Below are 21,467 nucleotides of genomic sequence, written 5' to 3' on the forward strand. Positions count from 1 at the left end.
CCTTCCTAATAGTAGTACATGATTTCAGTTTCAATATTTCAACACTAGGGAGGCGCTGTTGGGTCACCCTATGTACTCCAGCGCTTGTGGCTATGGGTTACATTTCCTGCTCTTGGAAAACCAGTTTACTTATTCTAATTTAAAGAAGTCTTCCTCCCCCCATTACCTCCAGGGGGTTGTGGGGTTCAAATAAAACTCCATTTGCCCCACTATTACTCTACAGAGCATGGCTTTCCAATATCATGGTTGACCCAAGAAGGTTAATACCCAATCTCTTAAAACATGGCTTGCTCTTACACAACTTCCTGTCCAGAAAGGAAGTGATCTGTTCCAAGGACTACAACATTTGCCAAAGCTTTGAGGACAAAAGAATCGTTTTTCTTCGTTCAGGCTCTCAAAGGGTGTTTGCTCCTGGTGCTAGGGGGTAATATCCGAGGCACTATGGCTGCCCTGGCACCTTACATAAAGGGGGTTATCATTGCCTGACCCTTCCCCATTGCTCTTGGATAATGGTGGAAATGAAGGGGTGGGTCTTTCGTGCATCACCTGAGTTCTGGGGTAAATGTAGAGAGTGTCAATCACAAACCGAGCTCAGAGCTGGGAAGGAGCTACAGATGGCGGCTGTGCCTTAGAGAGCGCACTCAGCCCGCTGCCGTCTCCTGCGCTTCAATCAACTTTCTTTAACTTTGTTTCGCCCCCTGGGGGACCCCCACCCTTCCTCCTGTCCCCATGAGTCTCGGGGGGCTCCGGAGCCTTGGATTTTGAGCCGTTTTAAGCCGTTTTTTGGTGTCCGGTCTCCGGCGGACAGAAGGAGCCGAGGAGTCTGCTCGTTGTTTTCCCAGCTCATGGCGCACCTCCATTTTTGTGCGCTCTGAGCAGCCCTTCCTCCCGTCCTCCCTACCAAGACACCTCTGCCCCCCCAGACCCCTGCCCCCCAATATTTACTCTCATTTCCCCGGAATCTATCATTTTTACCCAAATTCTATACATTTTTATGTTTTTTCCCCCGTTTGTTTAAATACAAGGATTCCCATCCGGACCCGGTACATGGGCTGACCAGGTGAGCTTCCTACCGCTATCCATTTATCTTACTGTGTGTTTTTATTGCATTTTGCTTATTTTTCTTGTTTTTTAATCGTCTTTTCCGTGTGATGACGCAATAGTAAAAAACGTGATTTACATCGGGGGTGAGGTGACATGATCAAACTTTGCTGCTGAAGGATGGCCTATCCGATCTCGGTAGACTGTCATTTTTTGGGGGGCACAATTTTGTTTTTTAACCATTTCTTCGGGCTGTGCCGCTTTCGTGTCCTGCTTTGTTCTCCATGTGATCGCAGCGTTCGGTGTGTCGGCTGCCCGTGCGGTAACATGGCTTTAGCTTGGGGGGATCTTACATTTCTCTCAACTTTTGACAGCAAATACCTGGGCATAGTACTTGAAAGGCCAGTCTGCCGCCTGCCTCCGGTACTCCGGGCATCCAAGATGATGAGGAATAAGGAGAAGCCCTTGGAGGACGAGGACGGCTCAGCCCATAGCAATGCATCGAGGTACGATTTGCAACTTTCCTGCCTGCTTTTCCCTGTCTCGATACATTGTTTACCTGGCAGACATGCTTCCAGCCTCACATTGGCATATTTGGATTTTTTTTAGACTTTTCTCCGTTTTCCTTACAGCTCTGACCTTGACTTTTTTCTCCCCATTGCCACACCCTAAGTTTTGATTGTAAATTGGAAAAGTTGGATGGGGAATCCAAGGAACCCCCCATATACCAGTGAGAAATGTGACCATGTCTCCCAGGCACATCTCACCTCTCACCATTGCCTTATTTTGTGCTTAAAATTCATGTTTTTTAGCAATTTAATGCCGGAAGGAAAATGACCTTGTGTGTTTAGTATCTGCTGCATTGCACCATTTTCATTACATACAATTTCTCTGAATTTTCTTTCGTTTTATTTCACACAAGGCCACACCAAAGCCTCGGTGTAAATTTATAGCAGTTTGCAAACTTTTAATGAGCGATGGATATAGATGTCATATCAAAGCCTTTTTTGGAAAGTACCCCCTTTCTTTTTTTAATTTAAGAAGCAAGGTTTGCGTTGCTTATGGGTTATTTCAAACACTGTTTTAACTATTTTAATAAACTTTATTTCTCTAATAATTTTCTTCTCTGTATTTTCTCAACCCCCAAAGTTTTCTTAAATCTATTTATTTGCTTTTGAATATATTTTATAATTTTTATTTGTATTTGCTTGAAGCATATTTGCTGTGATTATCTATTTTGGTTTCCACATATTAATAATTTCAGTGGCAAAGCAATTTCTATTAATACCTATATTTATATGGTATCTCACGCAACACATTACTGTAAATTAAGTGAATGCATGTACATTATATAGAAAAAAAAAATATATATATATATATATATACATTGGTTCTTTTGTGGTATTTTTTTATCTTATGACACCGTCTGGGTGGTTGGATCATAATGTTTCTTAGCATTTAATTATTTTGCAAATTTTAAGTTATGAATAAAATGTTTAAATTTGAGATTTCTTTAAATTGCCAGTGACATTTGGTTAGAATGTGCTTGGAATTTGCCCTATTTTGGCAATTTTTAATGTAAATGTTGTAAATATAGACACTTATGGGTCTTGTTTACATTCATCGCTGTATATTTTGCAATTCTTGGAAAGAATCAAACGATTCGCGAGGTTTATTTCCTGCTGTCTTGTGGCAAAAATAGTCTCTGAAGTTCTCCATTCCCCGAGTCTTTAACGTTTGCAATATTGTCTGTTTGATATTGGTATTTTTTAACCCCTACCTCCATGTTTTAACGCTGCTTTAAATGTGCTTGAAACCAAAGTTATTAAATTAATTGTAACATTTTCCCCAGTATATATTATATTTCACTTTTTGCTGGCCGGCAGCTTTATTTACATAACTGCGGGGCTTTTGTAAAACAGGCATCTTCAAATAAAACAATTCTAAATGTGTGGTACATTGTCATAATTGTGTGGAAAATCTGGTGTTGCTTCTATAGGTAAATATTAAACATTATTATGCTTTTGCATTACTATTTATTCGTATTACAGCTGTAGCTAGAATAATAAATAGTATTCTTTTCTTTATAGCAGGGTCACTCGAAGCCGGGCGATCACCGACTCTAGCAATAGGGTTGTTTTTTTTAATATGCTGGAATACGGCAGCCATTTTAGGGAAAAGCTTCAGATAAGAGCTGCAGTGTAGAAAAGGCTGTCGGGTTGGTGTAAAGTATGGGTTAAATCGAACAGATTAACAAAAAAAAGTCATATTTTGCAGAGGTTGGACAGTCATCCACACAAACGCTGTATGCGGATTTTAAAGTGTAAACAGTCGCTTAAAACACTGCGACTTTCTGCCTCGGTCACAAAATGGCTTTTCTTTGTGCTGCAAAGCCAGGCTGACATTCTGTGAGGCACTGTGCGCTCCACACAAGCAGGAGGAGGAAGTACTTTCCAAGAGTTCAAAGGCCACCTTGTTGTTACTCTGCAGCCCATTGGCTAGCAGCTCCCTTGGTAACAGGGGGTGTCAGGAGAGCCCAGCCCACTTCTGATGTCGGCGTGAGTGTCATTTGCAAGTCCCTCCCTCTTGGCAATTGGCCGCAGCTTGCTCAACCAGCTGGAAGCAGCTCTTGTGTTCACTTTTTCCTCCTCCTCCTTCTGGCTGTTGCTGACAGCGAGTGGGGGAGAGATCGTATTACAAGATTTGCTTGTTAGTATGTATCCTGCACACACAAAAAAACCCATGGGTATATGTATCCATGGCGATATATATATTATATATATTATATCACACTATGGCTGATTTCATGTATTGTTTTTATACAAGAAATCTCTCCTTGCAATGATGCTTTTTCATGAATATCCCTTTTTTTGGCAATTGTCTAATCTCACCCTCTAGCAGCTAAACGGGGGTTATTTTCATCCAGGAATCGTTCCTATAGGCTGCTCTCTTAGCTGGGCATTTATAGATTTTGAATCATAGGGACTATAGATTAAATTACGGGGGTGGTGAATGTGTGTGTAATTAGTTGGTAACAGATAGTAATCTGTTACAATCTTTGTTACAATGCGTGTCCCCTGAATCTATTGCAGTATTCCAGCCATCAGCGTTTGTGTACAGGAAACATCGCCCTGCGTGCTTTAAAAATGATTCAGTGGGTCTCATTCTGACTGAGGATCATAGGAGTTGTAGTTTCTGCTATGTTTCCTTCTTGCAGTGTTTAAAAATCTGCCCGATAACCAAGTTGTTTTGTTCTTGCATATAAATAATTGTTCGAAGTAGTTTTGCATATTTCGTAACACGGACATATTTCCGTAGATATTCGCATAGCTGTCTCTTGGCTCATAATGGATGTCGCTAGCCTTGATTGTCTGACTGCCCCCTCTGTGCTTGCGCAATGGATTTCTCCTCCTTGTGCTGTGTTTTGATGAAGGAGCAGCGAGGCAGTTATGAGCGCACTGTCACTTACCCTTGATACACGAGGGAGGCAGACACCAATCATTTCTCAAGGACCCAGCGCCTAACCATAACTTGTACCGTTACACACATGAATGGTTCTTCCGGTGTTAGCAGGAGCAGCCGTGCCCACACGATTGTTACAGGCAGGATGAACATCACGGGAAAGTACATAAGATGTTTTTACTAAAGCGAAGTGAATTGCACATTTAACGCACTGACTTTGCATCATGGAGCTTCTCGTGTGACATCAGCTGATCTGGCCCTGGATAGTACAAAGTTAATATGTGGCGTGTTTAGTCTAGGGATGCACCGAAATGAAAATTCTGGACCGAAACTGAAAATTCAGGGTTCACTTGGCCGAAACCAAACTGAAAATGACCCCCCCTCCTTAAAAAAAAAAAAAAAAATAGCCACACTTTTATTAAAAGTAACACACCAAAATGGGACATAAAATACAATAACAATATTAATATACATATATATGATTACAGGTTCCCTATGCGCCCCCCCTCATATACTCATTTATTTACAGATACTCATTAATTCCCTTAATTGCTCATAAATGCCCTCCCCCACCCCCTTACCTGAACTGCAGATCTCTCACTCGCATCCTACTGCAGGAGCCCTGCTGCTTCCTCAACAACTTCTCTGGCCCCGCCCCCAGGGGAAGAAGGAACGGAGCAGAGTCACGTGATGTGCATTCACATGACTCCGCTGGTTCCTGCTTTTCCTGGCCGGGATGCTGCTTGCACACTGTGCAACCAACGCACAGGCAAGCAGCCTGATTATTTTCAGGCGTTTTCTTTTATTTCGGCGTTTTTCCGATAATGCCCTTCTCGGCCGATATATTTCGGCCACTGAAATATCGGTGCATCCCTTGTTTAGTCCTCCATGATATATAATTGTATTGTAGAGGAACAATGTGTTGTGATGCCGTTTTGTAAACAGGGCTTCATGGATGAAAGAGAGCCTTTGGGGTCTCATTCAAATAATTCCTGGTGTTGTTGTGTACTAACGTGAACTCTGGGTTCATCCATCCTTGCCCAGGATATATGGAAGGAATGAAGCTAAGAGACTGAACCCCTTCCCCGCAGTTTGACCCGGCATTCCCTGTTATCACTCTACCCCTAATGTATAGATTTCCACTGTTTTGAAACTGAAGGAAATAAAAATAAACATTTCCATTAAATAAAGCATTCTTTGCCTTCAGTATACTTGCTTTATAGAAGTTTAAATATCTGGTCTCAGTCTGCTTGATGAACGCATCAAGGGTTTATTTTACTGCATTTAGGTAACTATGCAGTTCTTCATTTCAGTGGAGAACGTTTTTATTATATAAGGCCTGTGGGTTCTGGAGGGAACAAACTTCACCAAAGTGGGGGTTTGCAGGGGAGGTAAACATTTTAACTCCTAAATCACATTGCATTTTTTTAAGGGTCTCCTGAAGAAATATGTGTTTTCTCTGTATCATGTATGATTAAGTTCTAGAAGAGGTGGCCAGCGCCAACAGAAGAGAATCAAAGACTTGATAAAAGTGCTGGCTCTGATTTCTTCTCTTGTCGAATAGTTCATGAGGTCAACAAAACTCTGTGTTAATCGCACATTGTTTCCCTTTTGGAGGAAACTTCACAGAGGTTGGCCTTCCACAACGCATAGTGATACCAGTGAGTCAAAATGTTCCACTCGCCTCCAAACTCCTGCTTTAGGCAATAAACACCCCAATTGTGCTTTGTCAGCAGAAAATGGCACTCAAATACACCAGGACACATAAGGATAAAGAGCAGCAGTTCCCCCCCCCCACAAAGACTAAATTTATATTGTAGTGTTATGGGTAAAGTTCGGAGGAGGACATGTTTACTCAGTAACTCCTTTGTAAACTATGCTTAGGTGACATACAAAGAGTTTAAAAGCGCTTGTCAAACATTAAGCAGCCCAAAAAACATGTTTAGTAGAATGTAATGTGTTTAATTTTAAAGTATACAGATGGGAAAAATGCTTTAAAGGAAAACCTCCTCTATTAAAGGTTGTTAACATTGGTTAAGAAAAACATTCCTCCAGATGGAAGATACTACAAGCAAAAGTCTCAGACCAAGTAAAGGGGAACTGTCAGGTTATCCCAGATTCTTATACCCACAAAAACAATGATTTATTTTTTCCTCACTTAATCTTTCAGCCAGAGGAACTGCCAGTGTATTTTGTTTTTTTTGTACTCAAGTACTAGACGATCATGCACAGTCTGCTAAAACAATGCACACGTCACCTGAGAGCATTCTTTTGAGTGATCAGGGAAGATGAAAGAATGTTTTATGGAGAACCGCAATTTCAACATCATTTGCAACTAACAGCCTGCACTCTTCTGGGTAGGCTTTCCTGAAGACTTCTGAGCATGTCTGATGGAATTATATAAGGTCAGGCACTGATGTTGGACAAGAAGGCCTGCCTCGCAGTTGGCATTCCAATTCATTCCAAAGGTGTTAAATGGGGTTAAGGTTATGGCTCTGTGTAGGCCACTCAAGATCCTCCACACCAAGCTTGCCAACTGTGTCTTTATGGACCTTGCTTTGTGCACAACAAACATTATAGTAGGCAGTATGTACAGTCCTTGTGCTGCTGTAACTTCCAGAGACTGGAACTCTGTAGTAAGTAATGCTACAAAGGACAGAAGCTTTTTATGTGCTTCAGCACTCGGCAGCCCTGCTCTGTGAGTGTGCGTGGTCTACAGCTTCATGGCTGAGCTGTTGTCCTAGACTCTTCCCCTTAATAATAATAATAATAATAACAACACAGTGGGCAGGGGCAGATCTAGCAGAAATTTAATGAACTGACTTGTGGAAAGGTCATCCTATAACAGTGCCACGTTTAAAGTTGTTGAACTTTTCAGTACTACCTATTGTACTGCCAGTGTTTGTCTTGATTGTACACCCGTTATTGATGGGTGTGTCTGAACCACCTAAACTCAATAAAAGGGGTTGCCCGCATACTTTTGGTCATATAGTGTAAATCTGATTACATTCAAAGTAGACTGTTAGTGTCTTTTCACACTATATGCTGTTATGGTTTTATCTTTGATGGGACAGTTCCCTTGAATTGTTTCTCAAAAAAAAATACATGCAACTTGTACTTGCTGTAAACACCTGGATTCTGTTCCCATTCAGACTTATTCTGTTTAATCAAAAACCTGTGAGCTAAGCGTATGACATTAAAATTCACATGGTACATACTGTGCACCACATACAGTGTTGTTTTTCAGCGAAAGAATGGTGAAATAAACGGATAACGCCATACATATGGCATAACGCAATAAATGGTGCAATAGTTTGTCTAACATGGGCGGAAAAAAAAATATGGCTTCATATTTCAAAACACTTAAATCTTTGGGTTTTGATTTTTGTTAATATATACTAGCACACACTCAACTCAGTCATCTTAAACTACACCTCCACAAGGGCGGTATTTAACAGTATCTGTAAGATTGAGAGAGGGGGAAGGGGTGGGTCAAGTGTTCTCAGATCTTATTTTAAGAAATGTGTAATCCATTGGTGGGTTTTGGTCAACAAAATTATAATGTCTCTAAAATATAAGGAGTTCCCATTACTGTGTAATAGTGAATCCACTTCCCTCGATGGTTTCATGGAAAATCACTGGTCCAAGATGTCCATTTTGCGATGTTCTACCTTTTAATCATGAGACTTCTAGATGAAATGTCTATTCAGTGCTGGAGGAGGAAAGCATGCTAATGGGTCTTATACTGTTAAGAGAGAATTGTGGTTTTAGCTCTTTTGCTTCACTATTCATTATTAAGGGCCAACAATCTCCCTGATTTATTTATGCATTACACAGGGCCAGCCAAGCTCTCCCTGAAGCAGAAGGTCACTGAGGTTGGTTCTTCATAAAGTTTGGTGACGTCAAGGAACGGAGCAGTGGCTCTGCCAAGTCTCTCTAGTGAATAAATCTTTGTGATCTCATCAGCTTAACAAGCAAGTTTCTCTTGCAAGTAACAAGGTGGCCCTGCATGCATAGGTAAAACTGTGCACTAATTTTCACTTGTGTGTGTGCACAAAAATATACTTTTAATGGGAATACCTGGGTAAGGGAGATGGAGCTTTTCTTGGTCTTGTTCCCTGGTAACCTCAAAGAGGAGCAATTTTATGTACCTACATGAGGTGATTTAAGTTAAGCGCTGTGTGGTTTTCTGCCAGTCTAAATAACCAAGTTTGCAACAGATCCACTTTCTGATTGTAACCATATACAGAGATGAATTTCATGCTGCCCCAATCTAGAAAAACACATGCTTCCAATGTCCATCTGCCTCCTTCTCTGTCCTGATATCGCTCTCCCGGAATTCCAGAACGCTTAGTCTTGCCTTCCTAGTGACTTTCTTTAGGTGGAACCATCCCCGTTTATGCCCAAATCTACATATTCCTCTATTCTCCCTCATGTCTCTCCAAACATTTGCCGGATATGAGTATGTCACTCTGTTTTACAGCACTGAAATTTACTATAATGTATATAGAAAAAAACAAAAAAGTAGAGTCATTCTACATTTTATTAACATTATTTTAATGACTTACTCAGAAACCTAAATCCTACCAATGGATCACAAGGTCACAAAGTCTCGGTAAAGCCCATTCTTCTATCTCTACATCTCTAACCATGCTAAAACAACAGTGTCCCTCTTTGGCCCTTTGAAATGTTTTCCAAATCATCCAAACGTATGACAAACACAACAATTAATAAAAGTATTTTATTGTGCGTGATTCCAGCAATTCTGTGCCTCCTCATTTTGTAGCCATTTTTCATAATGGGTTTACAGGACAATTAAGTCAATTAGAAATTATTAATGACTTATGTGTGAACAATTGTCAGCTTTCGATGCCATAATTTGAATTCCAGAATTTTGTTAAGGCCAACCACCTGTTTACAATCAATGACAGGATAAGAGCTGTTCTTATGTTTGAGACTCCATTTTGTGAGTGAATGGCAGTGACTTCCATAGAAAATGGCGGTCATGTTATTTTCTTACTCTCCCCCGTTTCCAAGCTCATTTCAAATGAGCACTTGCTGCCCTCTGCTGGTTGTTGTTACTAACAACAGTCAATACTTCATGGAACAGAGAGAGGAAGTTCATATGTGGAGGTTTTTTTTATTTGTGAAATGCTAAAGTCTTGAAAAGATGAAATGTCACATTTTGGTTTAGTTTTGAAATGAACTTGTCGTACCACATTACATTGAAAGCTTATTGTAAATGCAATGTGCATTTCCTTTGTTGCTTAAGTTCTAGATAACATATCCATGCCATTGAATAAGTACACTTAACTGTTAAAAATGGTAAATAAACTATATATATATATATATATATATATGTACCGTATTTGCTCGATTATAAGACGACCCCCCAAAATCTGAATATTAACTTAGGAAAAAAAGAAAAAGCCTGAATATAAGACGACCCTAAAGGAAAAAAGTTTTACCAGTAAATTCATGTAAACTATTTTTTTTTAATAAAAGCTATGATTGAGAAAAAAAATTTTTTTGTTTTTATTTCCTTGTATTTTCCAACCTGTCCCCCAGTTACGCACATCTGCTCCCAGGCTTGCCACACCAATATGCCACTGTGCCCCATGATATGCCTTTTAACCCTCTATATGCCACTGTGCCCCATGGAATGCCTTTTGACCCCCTATGTGCCACTCTGCCTCCAGAAATGCCTTATACCCCTATATCCCATTCTGGCATTTAGGGGGTTAAAATGCATATTATGGGGCAGAGTGGCATATAGGGAGATATAAGGCATTCCAGGAGGCAGAGTGGCATTAAGGGAGTTAAAAGGCATTGTATAGAGCACTCTGCCTCCAGAAATGCCTTATACCCCTATATGTCACTCTGGAATTTAGGGGGTTAAAAGGCATATTATGGGGCAGAGTGGCATATAGGGAGGTATAAGGCATTTCAGGAGGCAGAGTGCTCTATTAAATGCCCCCTTAATGCCACTCTGCCTCCTGAAATGCCTTATACCTCCCTATATGCCACTCTGCCCCATAAAATGCCTTTTAACCCCCCTAAGTGCCAGAGTGGCATATAGGGGTATAAGGCATTCCAGAAATGCCCTATGGCCCCATTTAACACACACACGCACACACTTACCGGTGCTTCCAATTTCCTGCTGTATTGCCGGGGCAGCGGGTTGACGTCTCCTTCCGCTGCAGCCGGAAGGAGGTGGAGTTGGCAGCGGGGGTTTGTCTGCGTCCGTCGCGGATACCTTCCCCGGCTGTTAGAGATCAGAGTTCCCCGCACCGGTGCGTGAAACTCTGATCTCTGACAGTCGGGAAAGGTATGCGCGACGGACGCAGACAACCCACGCTGCTAGCCACGCCTCCTTCCGGCTGCAGCGGGCGTTGTCTACGCGGATCGCGTAGACGTCAACCCGCTGCCCCGGCAATACAGCAGGAAGCACCGGTAAGTGTGTGTGGTGGGGGAGGGGGGGAGACAGGAGGATCCAGGTCCTCTGCAGCGGTGCGGGGGATCTGGATCTTAGTCTCATAATCAGACCTAGTAAAGAAAGCAGCATATACTTTTAGAAAGCATGCAACCCATTGTTTATATAGTTATATGCATAAAGTGCTACTAACAATATATGAAATATTAGCGATCTAATTTCACAATGTACTGTGACAGAGCGCTGGAATACGAATAGGATACTAAGAAAACTGTGCTTTTATACTCCGTAAATGTGTATTTTCATTATATATATGGAAGTTAGTGAATTGTGCTTAAGTTTCAGTTTACCTGCAAACCCCTGGTTTGGTAAATAGCCCCCCTCCCAATATACTATAGGCTACGCAGGCATGAAATTCTCAGTACTGCTCAAGTTCACGTGTCTCAGGTAATAATTGTTGACTGAGTTATTCAGACATAAGCTTGTGTGGAAAGCCGGCTTCTTGTACTGCCTCTTTCCAGGTTTCTCTGATGCACGGGTACATATTCCCAAGTCTGTATAATGGAGATGTCGGCATAAGCTGCGATTTCAGTTGCAATGTGTAATAGCCAACCGTTCAAGCCTAGATGTCTGCTATGTACACTGACTCTGTGGCAGATGTTTCAGTTAAATACCTCATCTGCACCAGTCACTTCCACAAGCTGTCACAGACACTGGTGTCCAGGGGCTGACACCGGCTCTATGCCTGGTATTCCATCAATTGGAGGAAAAGAAAATTTTTCTTTTTTTTCCAAATAAAAATCTTTTACTTTATGATGTTTGACAGATCCTTTTACGTAAATTTAAATGTATAATTCACATTGACCAAAACAGAAGAATTAATAGAATTTTTTTTTTTTTTTTTGGAAATGTAGATACGATTCTTAAGAATACCTACACTTGATGAATGTACAGTACACCAAATATTCACAATTCTCCTTCTCTCTCTCCATCTTTTTTTCCCCCCCTGTTTATGTTGGTATTGCTAAAAAGCCGGTCTGCCTCGGAGGAGTTCAATCACTCTGCCTCTGGTTCCGACTCTGGCAGCCAATCGGAAAGCGAGCACGGCAGTGAATCCAACAGCACCTCTGGATCTTCGGCAAGCCAGTCGGAATCAGATTATGAATCAACAGGATCCAAAGCACAAGAAGCACAATCTGAAACCAAAGGAAAAACTCTGCCCAGAAAAGAGAGACTGGCCGACGTGAAAAAGGCAAGCGGTGCTTGTTGTAAATAGAGCCAATGCGGTAGTTGGATAGAAAAGAAACACACGTGCGTTTTTTCAGTTTTACATATTAGAATAGAGAGTAAATCTCTTTCAGGACATGAGAAGCTTGAGTATTCTACCATTAATACAGGGCTGACAATAGACACTGGACCAGGGCCAAAGTGTCACTTTAAACGGCATGCGTAGCTGAACTGACCATAAGGTCAGCAAATTGCTTGCATGGTTTTTCACTTTTTGCTTTTTATTAGAACACTCCATCCCCAATTCTGTTACATGCATGTTGGTGTCCATTTTGCTTAGTGTCCAATGTATTTTGCAACGTGCAAACCTGTGTACGCTTTCCTGTTAGAGTTAGAATACGAAACATCGGCATTGGTTGGTTTCTCCCCTGCTTGCTTCTAACCGATGCAGGCAGAAAACTTAAGTATACATGTAGGTTGAGCTCCCATTAAAGTCAGTAATGCTTGTGAGCTCAGTGCCAGCCACTAAGAAAGTTGATCTATATAATGGCACTACTGCGCATGCATTGATTAGCGTGTGTAAAAATGGACTCCAGTGTGTATGAAAAAAAAAAAATATTGTAAAGATCAATCATCAAGTTAAGTATGCTTTGAGACCCATTTATGTACTTTAAAACATACGCAAGATGTACAAAGTACAACTTTTTATGGTCCACAGCAGAGTGGATTTCATGGTAGTGCTCTGTGGGGTCTATTTACTAAATGGAGAGTTGTGTTTCAACTCCTCGTCTTCACTGTACACCATACAAAGTCCATCTGTAGTGAACATCTGCTGTAGGAAATGCTTGGCTGACTGAATAATGAATAAAACTGGCCCTTCTGCGGCCCTTCTTGCAGCCCCTCTTGCAGCCTTTCTTAAACCACAACTCTCCCTTTAGTGGATAAACCTCAATGACAGGTGAGTCACAAGTTTGTGTGTTTAGTCGATATTGTTAGCTCTTGCTACCGCCATCAGACATAATAGTTTAGTATAAACATAATTATTTTATGCCCTGAATAGGAATACAGACTTGTAATATTAATAATATGAAAAAAAGTAAAAGAAAAATAAACTGGAAAAAAAGTAGAATTATTTCACAGGCTTCTCAGAATAAAATGCTGGTAGTTCGTTTTTTTCCATTAATAAAAAACAAAAAACAAAAAAAAAACCCAAGATAGAAATATTTTTTATACTTTTCTGAATTTTATTTAGTGTTAGGAACAATTAAAATAGAAGCATGCACCACACAATGAAAGATAAATAAGCTTAAAAGATGAGTGTAGCATGAGCAGGGCTGGTTAAATCTTTAGTTTTTATTTGCTATTCATGGGGGAGGGGTGAGAATTCAGGGGGTACTCACAGTCAAGGTTTACTGTATATTATATGGGGGGGGGGTGAAGCAGGCCCCTGATGGTCTGTTTATTTTTCAGATGTGGGAAGAATATCCTGATGTTTATGGGGTTAGGCGGTCAAACCGAAGCAGACAAGAACCATGTCGATTTAATATTAAAGTTGAGGTAAGACCAAAAGAAAAAAAAAAATATATATATATAGGAGGTTCTTATCAAACTTTCATAAAAGTTGAGAGCAGGTTAGGCAGTCAGAGTAGGACATTTAATTAGTGGAAGAAGCTATATTAATTGTAATCAAAAGGGGACAGACCTAAATTGTGCTACTTTCTCAAATGCTTTAAAGCTCCTGAGATAATGCCTTAACTGAAGCTAGGTGAAATCGGAGTAATCTCACAATAAATACAATTTCCCATTTCAAAATAAAACTACAAACGTCATCTAACACAATTTGAGTTAGTATGATATCCTACAAGGACTTGTCCATGCCACCAGTTGCTTGGAAGCTCCTTGATTAAATGTTTTTTTTTTTTTTTTTTTTTATATGTTTTTATAAAGATTACTCTGTGTTCTACAGTATAAAAAGTTTAGTTGTATTTTATGTTCAGAAGTGCTTTTACATAGTGAACAGTATAGAAGTGGTAGCTGTTTTAGCACATTCTTCTTTTATGACCCTGATCCTCTTATCCTGTTTTCTGATGTCTGTCACTGGACGGGCAGTCTTTAAAATAGCCCACCTCTTCTTTTAGATGGTCAGGGATGGGTGGATGGTCACAGGAATCATATAATCAAGGTTAGATTAAGTCTCTGTAGAGTAATGCAAGTAAGAGTGCCGATAGTGACCATTTTCCGGGCGCTGCAACGTACCGGGACCCTCTTCAAGGTCCCATGAAACGAAACGGAAAACAAATAGGAAAATCGTTAGCCTGGTCCTGCTAGGTTACATTTGTTGCTCTTGTTTCCATGGTCCAAGGCCTAGAATAAAGGCTTTTTGTTTTTACACGGACATTGTATCCTTTTCGTTCCGGAGATCAAGCTGGCGTTTTGTTTTAGTTTACCGTTGAATGTTAAATCACTTGACCCTGCGGATAAAATATTAACATATGTTGTCCTGGATGACATGAGCCGTTACTGTGGTCTCACCCACCCTGCTGCATGTAGGATTTTTTTCTGTGTGGGTTAGGGAAACCTTTCAGAATTAATAGGAATGTGTGTGTATATAGCTGAATGTGCTAATTTTTGCTTAGACTTTAGACTCTTAAGTTTTACACCATAACCAAAGGCTGAGGTGAATTCCAGTAATTCTCTCTTTCTTACTTATAGAGTAGTGAGTCTGAAAGCGGAAGCCCAAAAAGACGACCCCGGAGAACAACAAGGAAACCGTAAGTACCAATGGAGACAAGTTTTCCCCTTACCTTTTTTTCGTATGTCTTCATACCTGTAGGGCCTTGGGTTAACGGTGGCAAGTTCCAGGGTGTCCTCTTCCAGAATGAATCTCTTCTAAAGATTACTGAAACCTGTTAGGAAATTCTCATGGGTTGGGATGAACCTGTATGGGTGATGGGGAGTAATGGACCTTACTGAGGAAAGTTTCTTAAGCTTTATGTGACATTTGGTCCACAATTCTGTACCTTCCTAAATGATAGAGGGTAAAAAGGACATCCGTAGTACGATACACCATGTCTTTAAAGGGCTCCTATAATACAAGGCGTCTCTTTGGACACCTTGATCACCAGTTTTATTTTCCTCACACAAATGTTTTCTACTTTGGTGACTATTTTGACTGTGTCTCTTCTTTGGAGGACAGTACTAGTTTTGTTTGTTAACAAAGACATAGTTGAGCCATTTACCCAGCTTTGTTTACCTGTTAAACTTCATGACCAGACTGTGTTTATTTTCAACTTTATCTGGAAATGTCCTGTCAGTATTTGTGTCTGCAGGGAGAGTAAGGTAGTTATACCATGTCATGCTCCGATAAGGAATACTTTGGGCCGTATAAAAGTGCTGACACCTAAAGAGAAAGTATGCAACTTTGAATGTAGGTGCTGTACACACCCAATTTTTTTACTAGCCATCAAAACTTCGTATGTATATGTGTATATACATATACACACCAACTTGGTTATGCAATTAGAAATGTAGCGTTCTTGTAGTGAGCAGCTGGTAAGAGCAGTGGCAGCTGTGAGTTTTCCTTAATTTAGTGAAACCTAGTAAAATTGACCCCATTTCACTACTTTCAGGTCCTGCAGGCCGATTAGTGAAAATGTCAGAGCCAACAAATTGATTACATTTTCAAATCTGCTTTTGTAGAGAAAAGAAAAAGGATTCTGATGAAGATGTCGAGGAGGAAGAGGAGGAGGCCAGCAGTGCAGAAAGCGACACTGAACAAACTAAAGTCAGATCCCGACGTCTGCAGCCCAAACGGTAGGGATACATGTCATTTCTTTTTATCGGCTCAAAAAGTATTATCACTGGAGAAACCAGTGGTACGATATATATTCTCGCCCATTAATCCGCCCTCTTGGTTGCTGTGGTGATAAGTCTTCTTACCGGATCTTGATTCTCTGGCCTGGATCATCTGTGGTTTACACTGGCTGAGGTTACATTGCAGGAGCCCCTGTGAAGATTTCTTGCTCTCCCTTGACTCCTTAAATATGTACCGTATTTGCTCGATTATAAGACGACCCTGATTATAAGACGACCCCCCAAAATCTGAATATTAACTTAGGAAAAAAAGAAAAAGCCTGAATATAAGACGACCCTAAAGGAAAAAAGTTTTACCAGTAAATGTTAATTCATGTAAACTATTTTTTTAAATAAAAGCTATGATTGAGAAAAATATTTTTTTTGTTTTTATTTCCTTGTATTTTCCAACCTGTTACGCACATCTGCCCCCAGGCTTGCCACACCAATATGGCACTGTGGCCCATGATATGCCTTTTAACCCTCTATATGCCACTGTGCCCCATGGTATGCCTTTTGACCCCCTATGTGCCACTCTGCCTCCAGAAATGCCTTATACCCCTATATCCCATTCTGGCATTTAGGGGGTTAAAATGCATATTATGGGGCAGAGTGGCATATAGGGAGGTATAAGGCATTCCAGGAGGCAGAGTGGCATTAAGGGAGTTAAAAGGCATTGTATAGAGCACTCTGCCTCCAGAAATGCCTTATACCCCTATATGCCACTCTGGCATTTAGGGGGTTAAAAGGCATATTATGGGGCAGAGTGGCATATAGGGAGGTATAAGGCATTTCAGGAGGCAGAGTGCTCTATTAAATGCCCCCTTAACGCCACTCCAGAAATGCCCTATGCCCCCATTTAACACACACACACACACCCCCTATACCCCCATTTAACTAACACACACACACACACTCTCCCCCCCCACTCTCACCCCTCTCTTCCCTCTCTCCCCTCTCAGCCCTCTCTTACCGGTGCTTCCAGCCGGGGCAGCAGGTTGACGTCGCCTTCCGCTGCAGCCGGAAGGAGGTGGAGTTGGCAGGGGGGGTTTGTATGCGTCCGTCGCGTATACTTTCCCCGGCTGTCAGAGATCAGAGTTCCCCGCACCGGTGCGGTTCCGGTGCGGGGAACTCTGATCTCTGACAGTCGGGGAAGGTCTACGCGACGGACGCAGACAACCCCCGCTGCTAGCCACACCTCCTTCCGGCTGCAGCGGACGTTGTCTACGCGAATCGCGTAGACGTCAACCCGCTGCCCCGGCAGTACAGCAGGAAGCACCGGTAAGTGTGTGTATGATGGGGGGGGGGGTGAGACAGGAGGATCCAGGTCCCCTGCAGCGGTGCGGGGGATCTGGATCTTAGTCTCCTAATCAGACCTCTATTTGAGGTCTGATTAGAAGACGACCCCGATTAGAAGACGAGGGGTATTTTTCAGAGCATTTGCTCTGAAAAAAACCTCGTCTTATAATCGAGCAAATACGGTAATTTACAATTTAACCTCCATGTGTAGCCTTGAGCAAACATGGCCGGAAGGTCTGTGGCAATGAGAGGATGTACGTCTAAGCTCTTTTTGTTTTACCTTTTTATGGCACTGTACAGAGTGGCACAGTGACACGCATCTCATTGAGAACGTGCTTTAAGCGGGAAAAACAGCCCTGTTGTCTGCTGTCAAATTCTATGTTTTCTAAGATGTCTTAGCGCTCCATCTGGGGTAAATAGAAGTCACTTGGTATCTTCATTCTTCTCTCAGGGAATCTTTTTAAGGTTGAGGTTACTTTTCATTTTCAGTAATCTGATTGTTCAATAATTGCTTGTAATAACCTTTTTTTAGAACAGCATCCAAGGCTGCAGGACGAAAACAGATGCCTCAACGGGGAAAGAAGAGAAAACAAGACTCTTCAGAGGATGATGACGACGATGATGATGACGACGACGACGACGATGAAACCCCTAAAAGGCAAACTAGGCGTCGAGCGGCTAAGAATGTCAGGTAAGTTCCTGTGTTTACTTGCCAAAATGTCAAACTACAAGATTCTTTGAGAAACCAAGTAGTATTGAAAGGTTGCAATCTAATTCCAACAAAGGTATTATCTAATGTGCACCAAATAATTTTTGCAGTTAGTGGATATAGTCTTGATGTTTACATTATAGGGGCAGCATTTCTGTTTTAGGCCTGTTGGGCTTTTTGTATGTCTTAGTCTGTCCTCTTCCAAGCAGAGATTTTTTTTTTTTTGTGTGAAGTTTTAATAGTATTTATACAGCCTACCAGCACCCACAATTGTGTCATTTCTTGGTAACAGCTACAAGGAGGATGATGACTTTGAGACAGATTCAGATGACTTGATTGAAATGGCAGCAGAGGAAGCAGAAGAACCGGAGGACAATAGTGAAACTATAGAGAAAGTATTAGACTCCAGAATTGGAAAGAAAGGAGGTGAGAACAGGGATTTTATTGTGTTAAATATGAAGCAATTGATTTAGTATTGATTTAGGAACATTTAATTAGTATTCATAGTGATTGATCTACCTAATGGCCATGTGTGCTGAAGTTGTGTACAGATTATGGTATCATTATTAGAAGGTTGAAATACCTTATCATGACAACAAGACTACTTTACAACTGATACACAAGCAAATGCCATAGTTCTGTAACCTGTCGTGTTTCTCTTATGTAAAAGAAAAGCCATGTATAAATGTTTATCTTGCAAAAGCTTCAAATGACCCATTGTGGGATTTCAGTTTCTCTAAGTCTTAGGGTTTTCAGTTGTGTAAAAATGCAGGTAATGCAGAGTTTTGTGTGACACAGGGTTAAATGAACCCTATATGCCACTCTGCCTCCAGAAATGCCTTATACCCCTATATGCCACTCTGGCATATAGGGGGTTAAAAGGCATATCATGGGACAGAGTGGCATATAGGAGGTTAAAAGGCATTTCTAGGACCAGAGTGGCATAAAGGGGGTTAAAAGGAATATCATGGGGCACTCTGCCTCCAGAAAAGCCTTATGCCCCCCATATAACCCCCCCTGACTTACCACTGCTTCTGACTTCTAATCTTAAATATTAGTAGTCCTGCAGCTGCACTTCCCCATCATATAGATACCTCTATGCCAAAATATTGTAGACCTTTTGGTCTTCCTTATTATTATTATTATTATTATTATTATTCATTTTTGTTCTTACAGCTACTGGCGCCTCAACAACGGTGTATGCTGTAGAAGATAATGGGGACCCTAATGCAGATTTTAATCCTGAAACCGATGAAGGGGAGCAACAGTATCTCATCAAATGGAAAGGATGGTCTTACATACACAGCACCTGGGAAAGTGAAGAGTCTTTACAGCAGCAGAAAGTGAAAGGCTTCAAAAAGTTTGAGAACTTCAAAAAGAAGGATGATGAAATCAAACAATGGTATGGTTTGCACCACTGTACAAGTTGTTTTGCAATACCACAGAATCTTGTAGATGCTAATCATAATCTTTTTTTGTAGGTTATCAAAAATTTCACCTGAAGACCTAGAGTATTATAACTGTCAGCAGGAACTGGCATCAGAACTGAACAAGCAGTATCAGATCGTCGAGAGGGTCATAGGTAAGTGTGTTCTTATTAGGGCTCAAGTGTAAAATACTTCTTCGCTTTCACGTCTTTAACCCACAACGAGTTTTAAGTCTAGTTTAAAGTTGATTAAAAATTCCTGTTCCGTTTAAAAATGTCTAAAGTGTACTTCTTTTTCTTTAATATTCAGCGATGAAGGCTAGCAGGTCTGCTTCTGGGCAATCTGACTTCCCAGGTAATATTCAGATATTGGGACCAATGTGTACATTTTGTGCTCTTTATTGCATGTGCATGAATGTATTTGGGGTGAAATCAGCTGCGAGTGGAGTTATTTTTATTTTCAGGGTCTCTTGTATATGCCAATCAGGTCTGACTCATCAGATAAGAGTAGGGCATGCCCAGTGTGACCTTGTGCATAAACATAAATGGCTAGTAAATTCTCATGCTAATAGCCATTTGGTTTGTAGCTGTTTAGTTACCTTTTAAAATGAAGACAGACTTAATACTGATTGCATAAAAGAAATTTAAACAAGTTTGGAACTCACAAGCATCATGAAAGTGATACTCCCACAACACAGCTTCTATGTGGCACACTTTAGTGTAGCATCGGGTGATTGTGTTCCCAAACCCTCAAGGTCTTTTTATGTTTAAAGGTGACACCAACTTTATAATGTGGCAGAGGAACAGCCCTTTTTAATTATACTATGTAGCCACATTATCATTACTCACATTATCTTACTAGTTATATGATATAAAGAAATACAATATTGGTTTATAAAATGCTTAATGCACTCTACATCCCCGTGTTTGCTATCTGATTGTCAAAGTGACAAGCTTACACCTTTTTATGGAACTAGAGCCCCTGTGACCCTTGGTAGTGAATGATCATGGGGGAGCTACTCTTCAGTTAGCCATAGAGCTGCAGTATGCTCAATGCTATTGAGATACTTCATGTGACATTCATCTTTTTTACTTCATTAAAATACATGAGCATTATAAAAAAAAAAAAAATACATGTGTGGCAGCTAAAATGTATTTTTTGTTGTTACTTTGCTTTAGCCCAAGTCAAGAAAGTCTCCTCTTCCAATGAGCCTGAATACCTGTGCAAGTGGATGGGTCTCTCGTATGCAGATTGCAGCTGGGAAGACGGAGCTCTGATCAACAAGAAGTTCCAGCACTGTATTGACGGCTTTAATGCCCGAAATAACTCCAAAACCACTCCTGTAAAAGACTACAAGGTGTGAATATCCCTTCTCTCGTTAATCATGCCCAAAACTTAGACGGCACTGAATTTCTTTCCTCTTTTTATTTTCTTACTCTCTAGATTGTAAGCTTATTTGAGCAGGGCCCTCCTCACCTGTTGTTTCTGTATGTCATCTTGCTATGTTATATACTACTTGTTATGTCCTTTCTACCCTTTGTACAGCGCTGCGGAATCTGATAGCGCTATATAAAACAATAAATAATACTAAAAGAACAGCATGCATGTTATTCCAACACAGCGTAGTCTCCTGGAGAATTCTTAAATTCAGAGTTTAACAGCGCTCCCGCCATTATTACCAGTTTGAGACGAGAGAAAGATGCTAACGTAATGTCATAGTAAGATAGTTGCCAAAAAAAATATTTTTCAGTGGGTCCGCAGGCGATAACTAATCTTTATTAACATTTACATCCCTGTATATTTTCCTTTTCTTACTGTGTATTTTTGTACTTTTAGGTTCTAAGACAGAGACCCAGGTTTGTCACCTTAAAGAAACAGCCTGCTTACATTGGGAATGAGATTCTGGAGCTGCGAGACTATCAGCTGGAGGGTCTGAACTGGCTAGCTCACTCATGGTGCAAGTAAGTATCTGCAATCCACTCTTGGACACCAAATCCTACACGTAACAGTTCTTTAT

At 40.8% G+C, this 21,467-nt stretch overlaps 2 protein-coding genes across 3 annotated transcripts in view; both read left to right on the forward strand.

Moving 5' to 3' along the window:
* Positions 1-21,415, forward strand: part of LOC149300024 (ATP-dependent chromatin remodeler CHD2-like) — a 31,983-nt gene extending 10,568 nt beyond the window's left edge. Inside the window, exons 3-15 of the mRNA XM_089485508.1 lie at positions 1,416-1,547; positions 11,969-12,188; positions 13,634-13,720; positions 13,800-13,802; positions 14,876-14,934; positions 15,863-15,976; positions 17,847-18,005; positions 18,316-18,449; positions 19,200-19,425; positions 19,505-19,605; positions 19,760-19,804; positions 20,629-20,807; positions 21,287-21,415. Of these exons, the coding sequence (XP_089341634.1) occupies positions 1,416-1,547; positions 11,969-12,188; positions 13,634-13,720; positions 13,800-13,802; positions 14,876-14,934; positions 15,863-15,976; positions 17,847-18,005; positions 18,316-18,449; positions 19,200-19,425; positions 19,505-19,605; positions 19,760-19,804; positions 20,629-20,807; positions 21,287-21,415 (1,588 nt within the window). The remainder of the gene's footprint in view (positions 1-1,415; positions 1,548-11,968; positions 12,189-13,633; positions 13,721-13,799; positions 13,803-14,875; positions 14,935-15,862; positions 15,977-17,846; positions 18,006-18,315; positions 18,450-19,199; positions 19,426-19,504; positions 19,606-19,759; positions 19,805-20,628; positions 20,808-21,286) is intronic.
* Positions 11,979-21,467, forward strand: part of LOC149300025 (ATP-dependent chromatin remodeler CHD2-like) — a 28,540-nt gene continuing 19,051 nt past the window's right edge. Inside the window, exons 1-12 of one of the 2 annotated variants that reach the window (XM_089485765.1) lie at positions 11,979-12,188; positions 13,634-13,720; positions 13,800-13,802; positions 14,876-14,934; positions 15,863-15,976; positions 17,847-18,005; positions 18,316-18,449; positions 19,200-19,425; positions 19,505-19,605; positions 19,760-19,804; positions 20,629-20,807; positions 21,287-21,411. The gene's annotated coding sequence lies outside the window, so the exon portion shown is untranslated. The remainder of the gene's footprint in view (positions 12,189-13,633; positions 13,721-13,799; positions 13,803-14,875; positions 14,935-15,862; positions 15,977-17,846; positions 18,006-18,315; positions 18,450-19,199; positions 19,426-19,504; positions 19,606-19,759; positions 19,805-20,628; positions 20,808-21,286; positions 21,412-21,467) is intronic. The other variant, XM_089485766.1, reaches the window with a different exon arrangement.

This window comes from Sceloporus occidentalis, unplaced genomic scaffold (genome assembly GCF_023333645.1).
Source record: "Sceloporus occidentalis isolate IW3139 unplaced genomic scaffold, rSceOcc1.0.p SCAF_26, whole genome shotgun sequence".
NCBI lineage: Eukaryota > Metazoa > Chordata > Lepidosauria > Squamata > Phrynosomatidae > Sceloporus > Sceloporus occidentalis.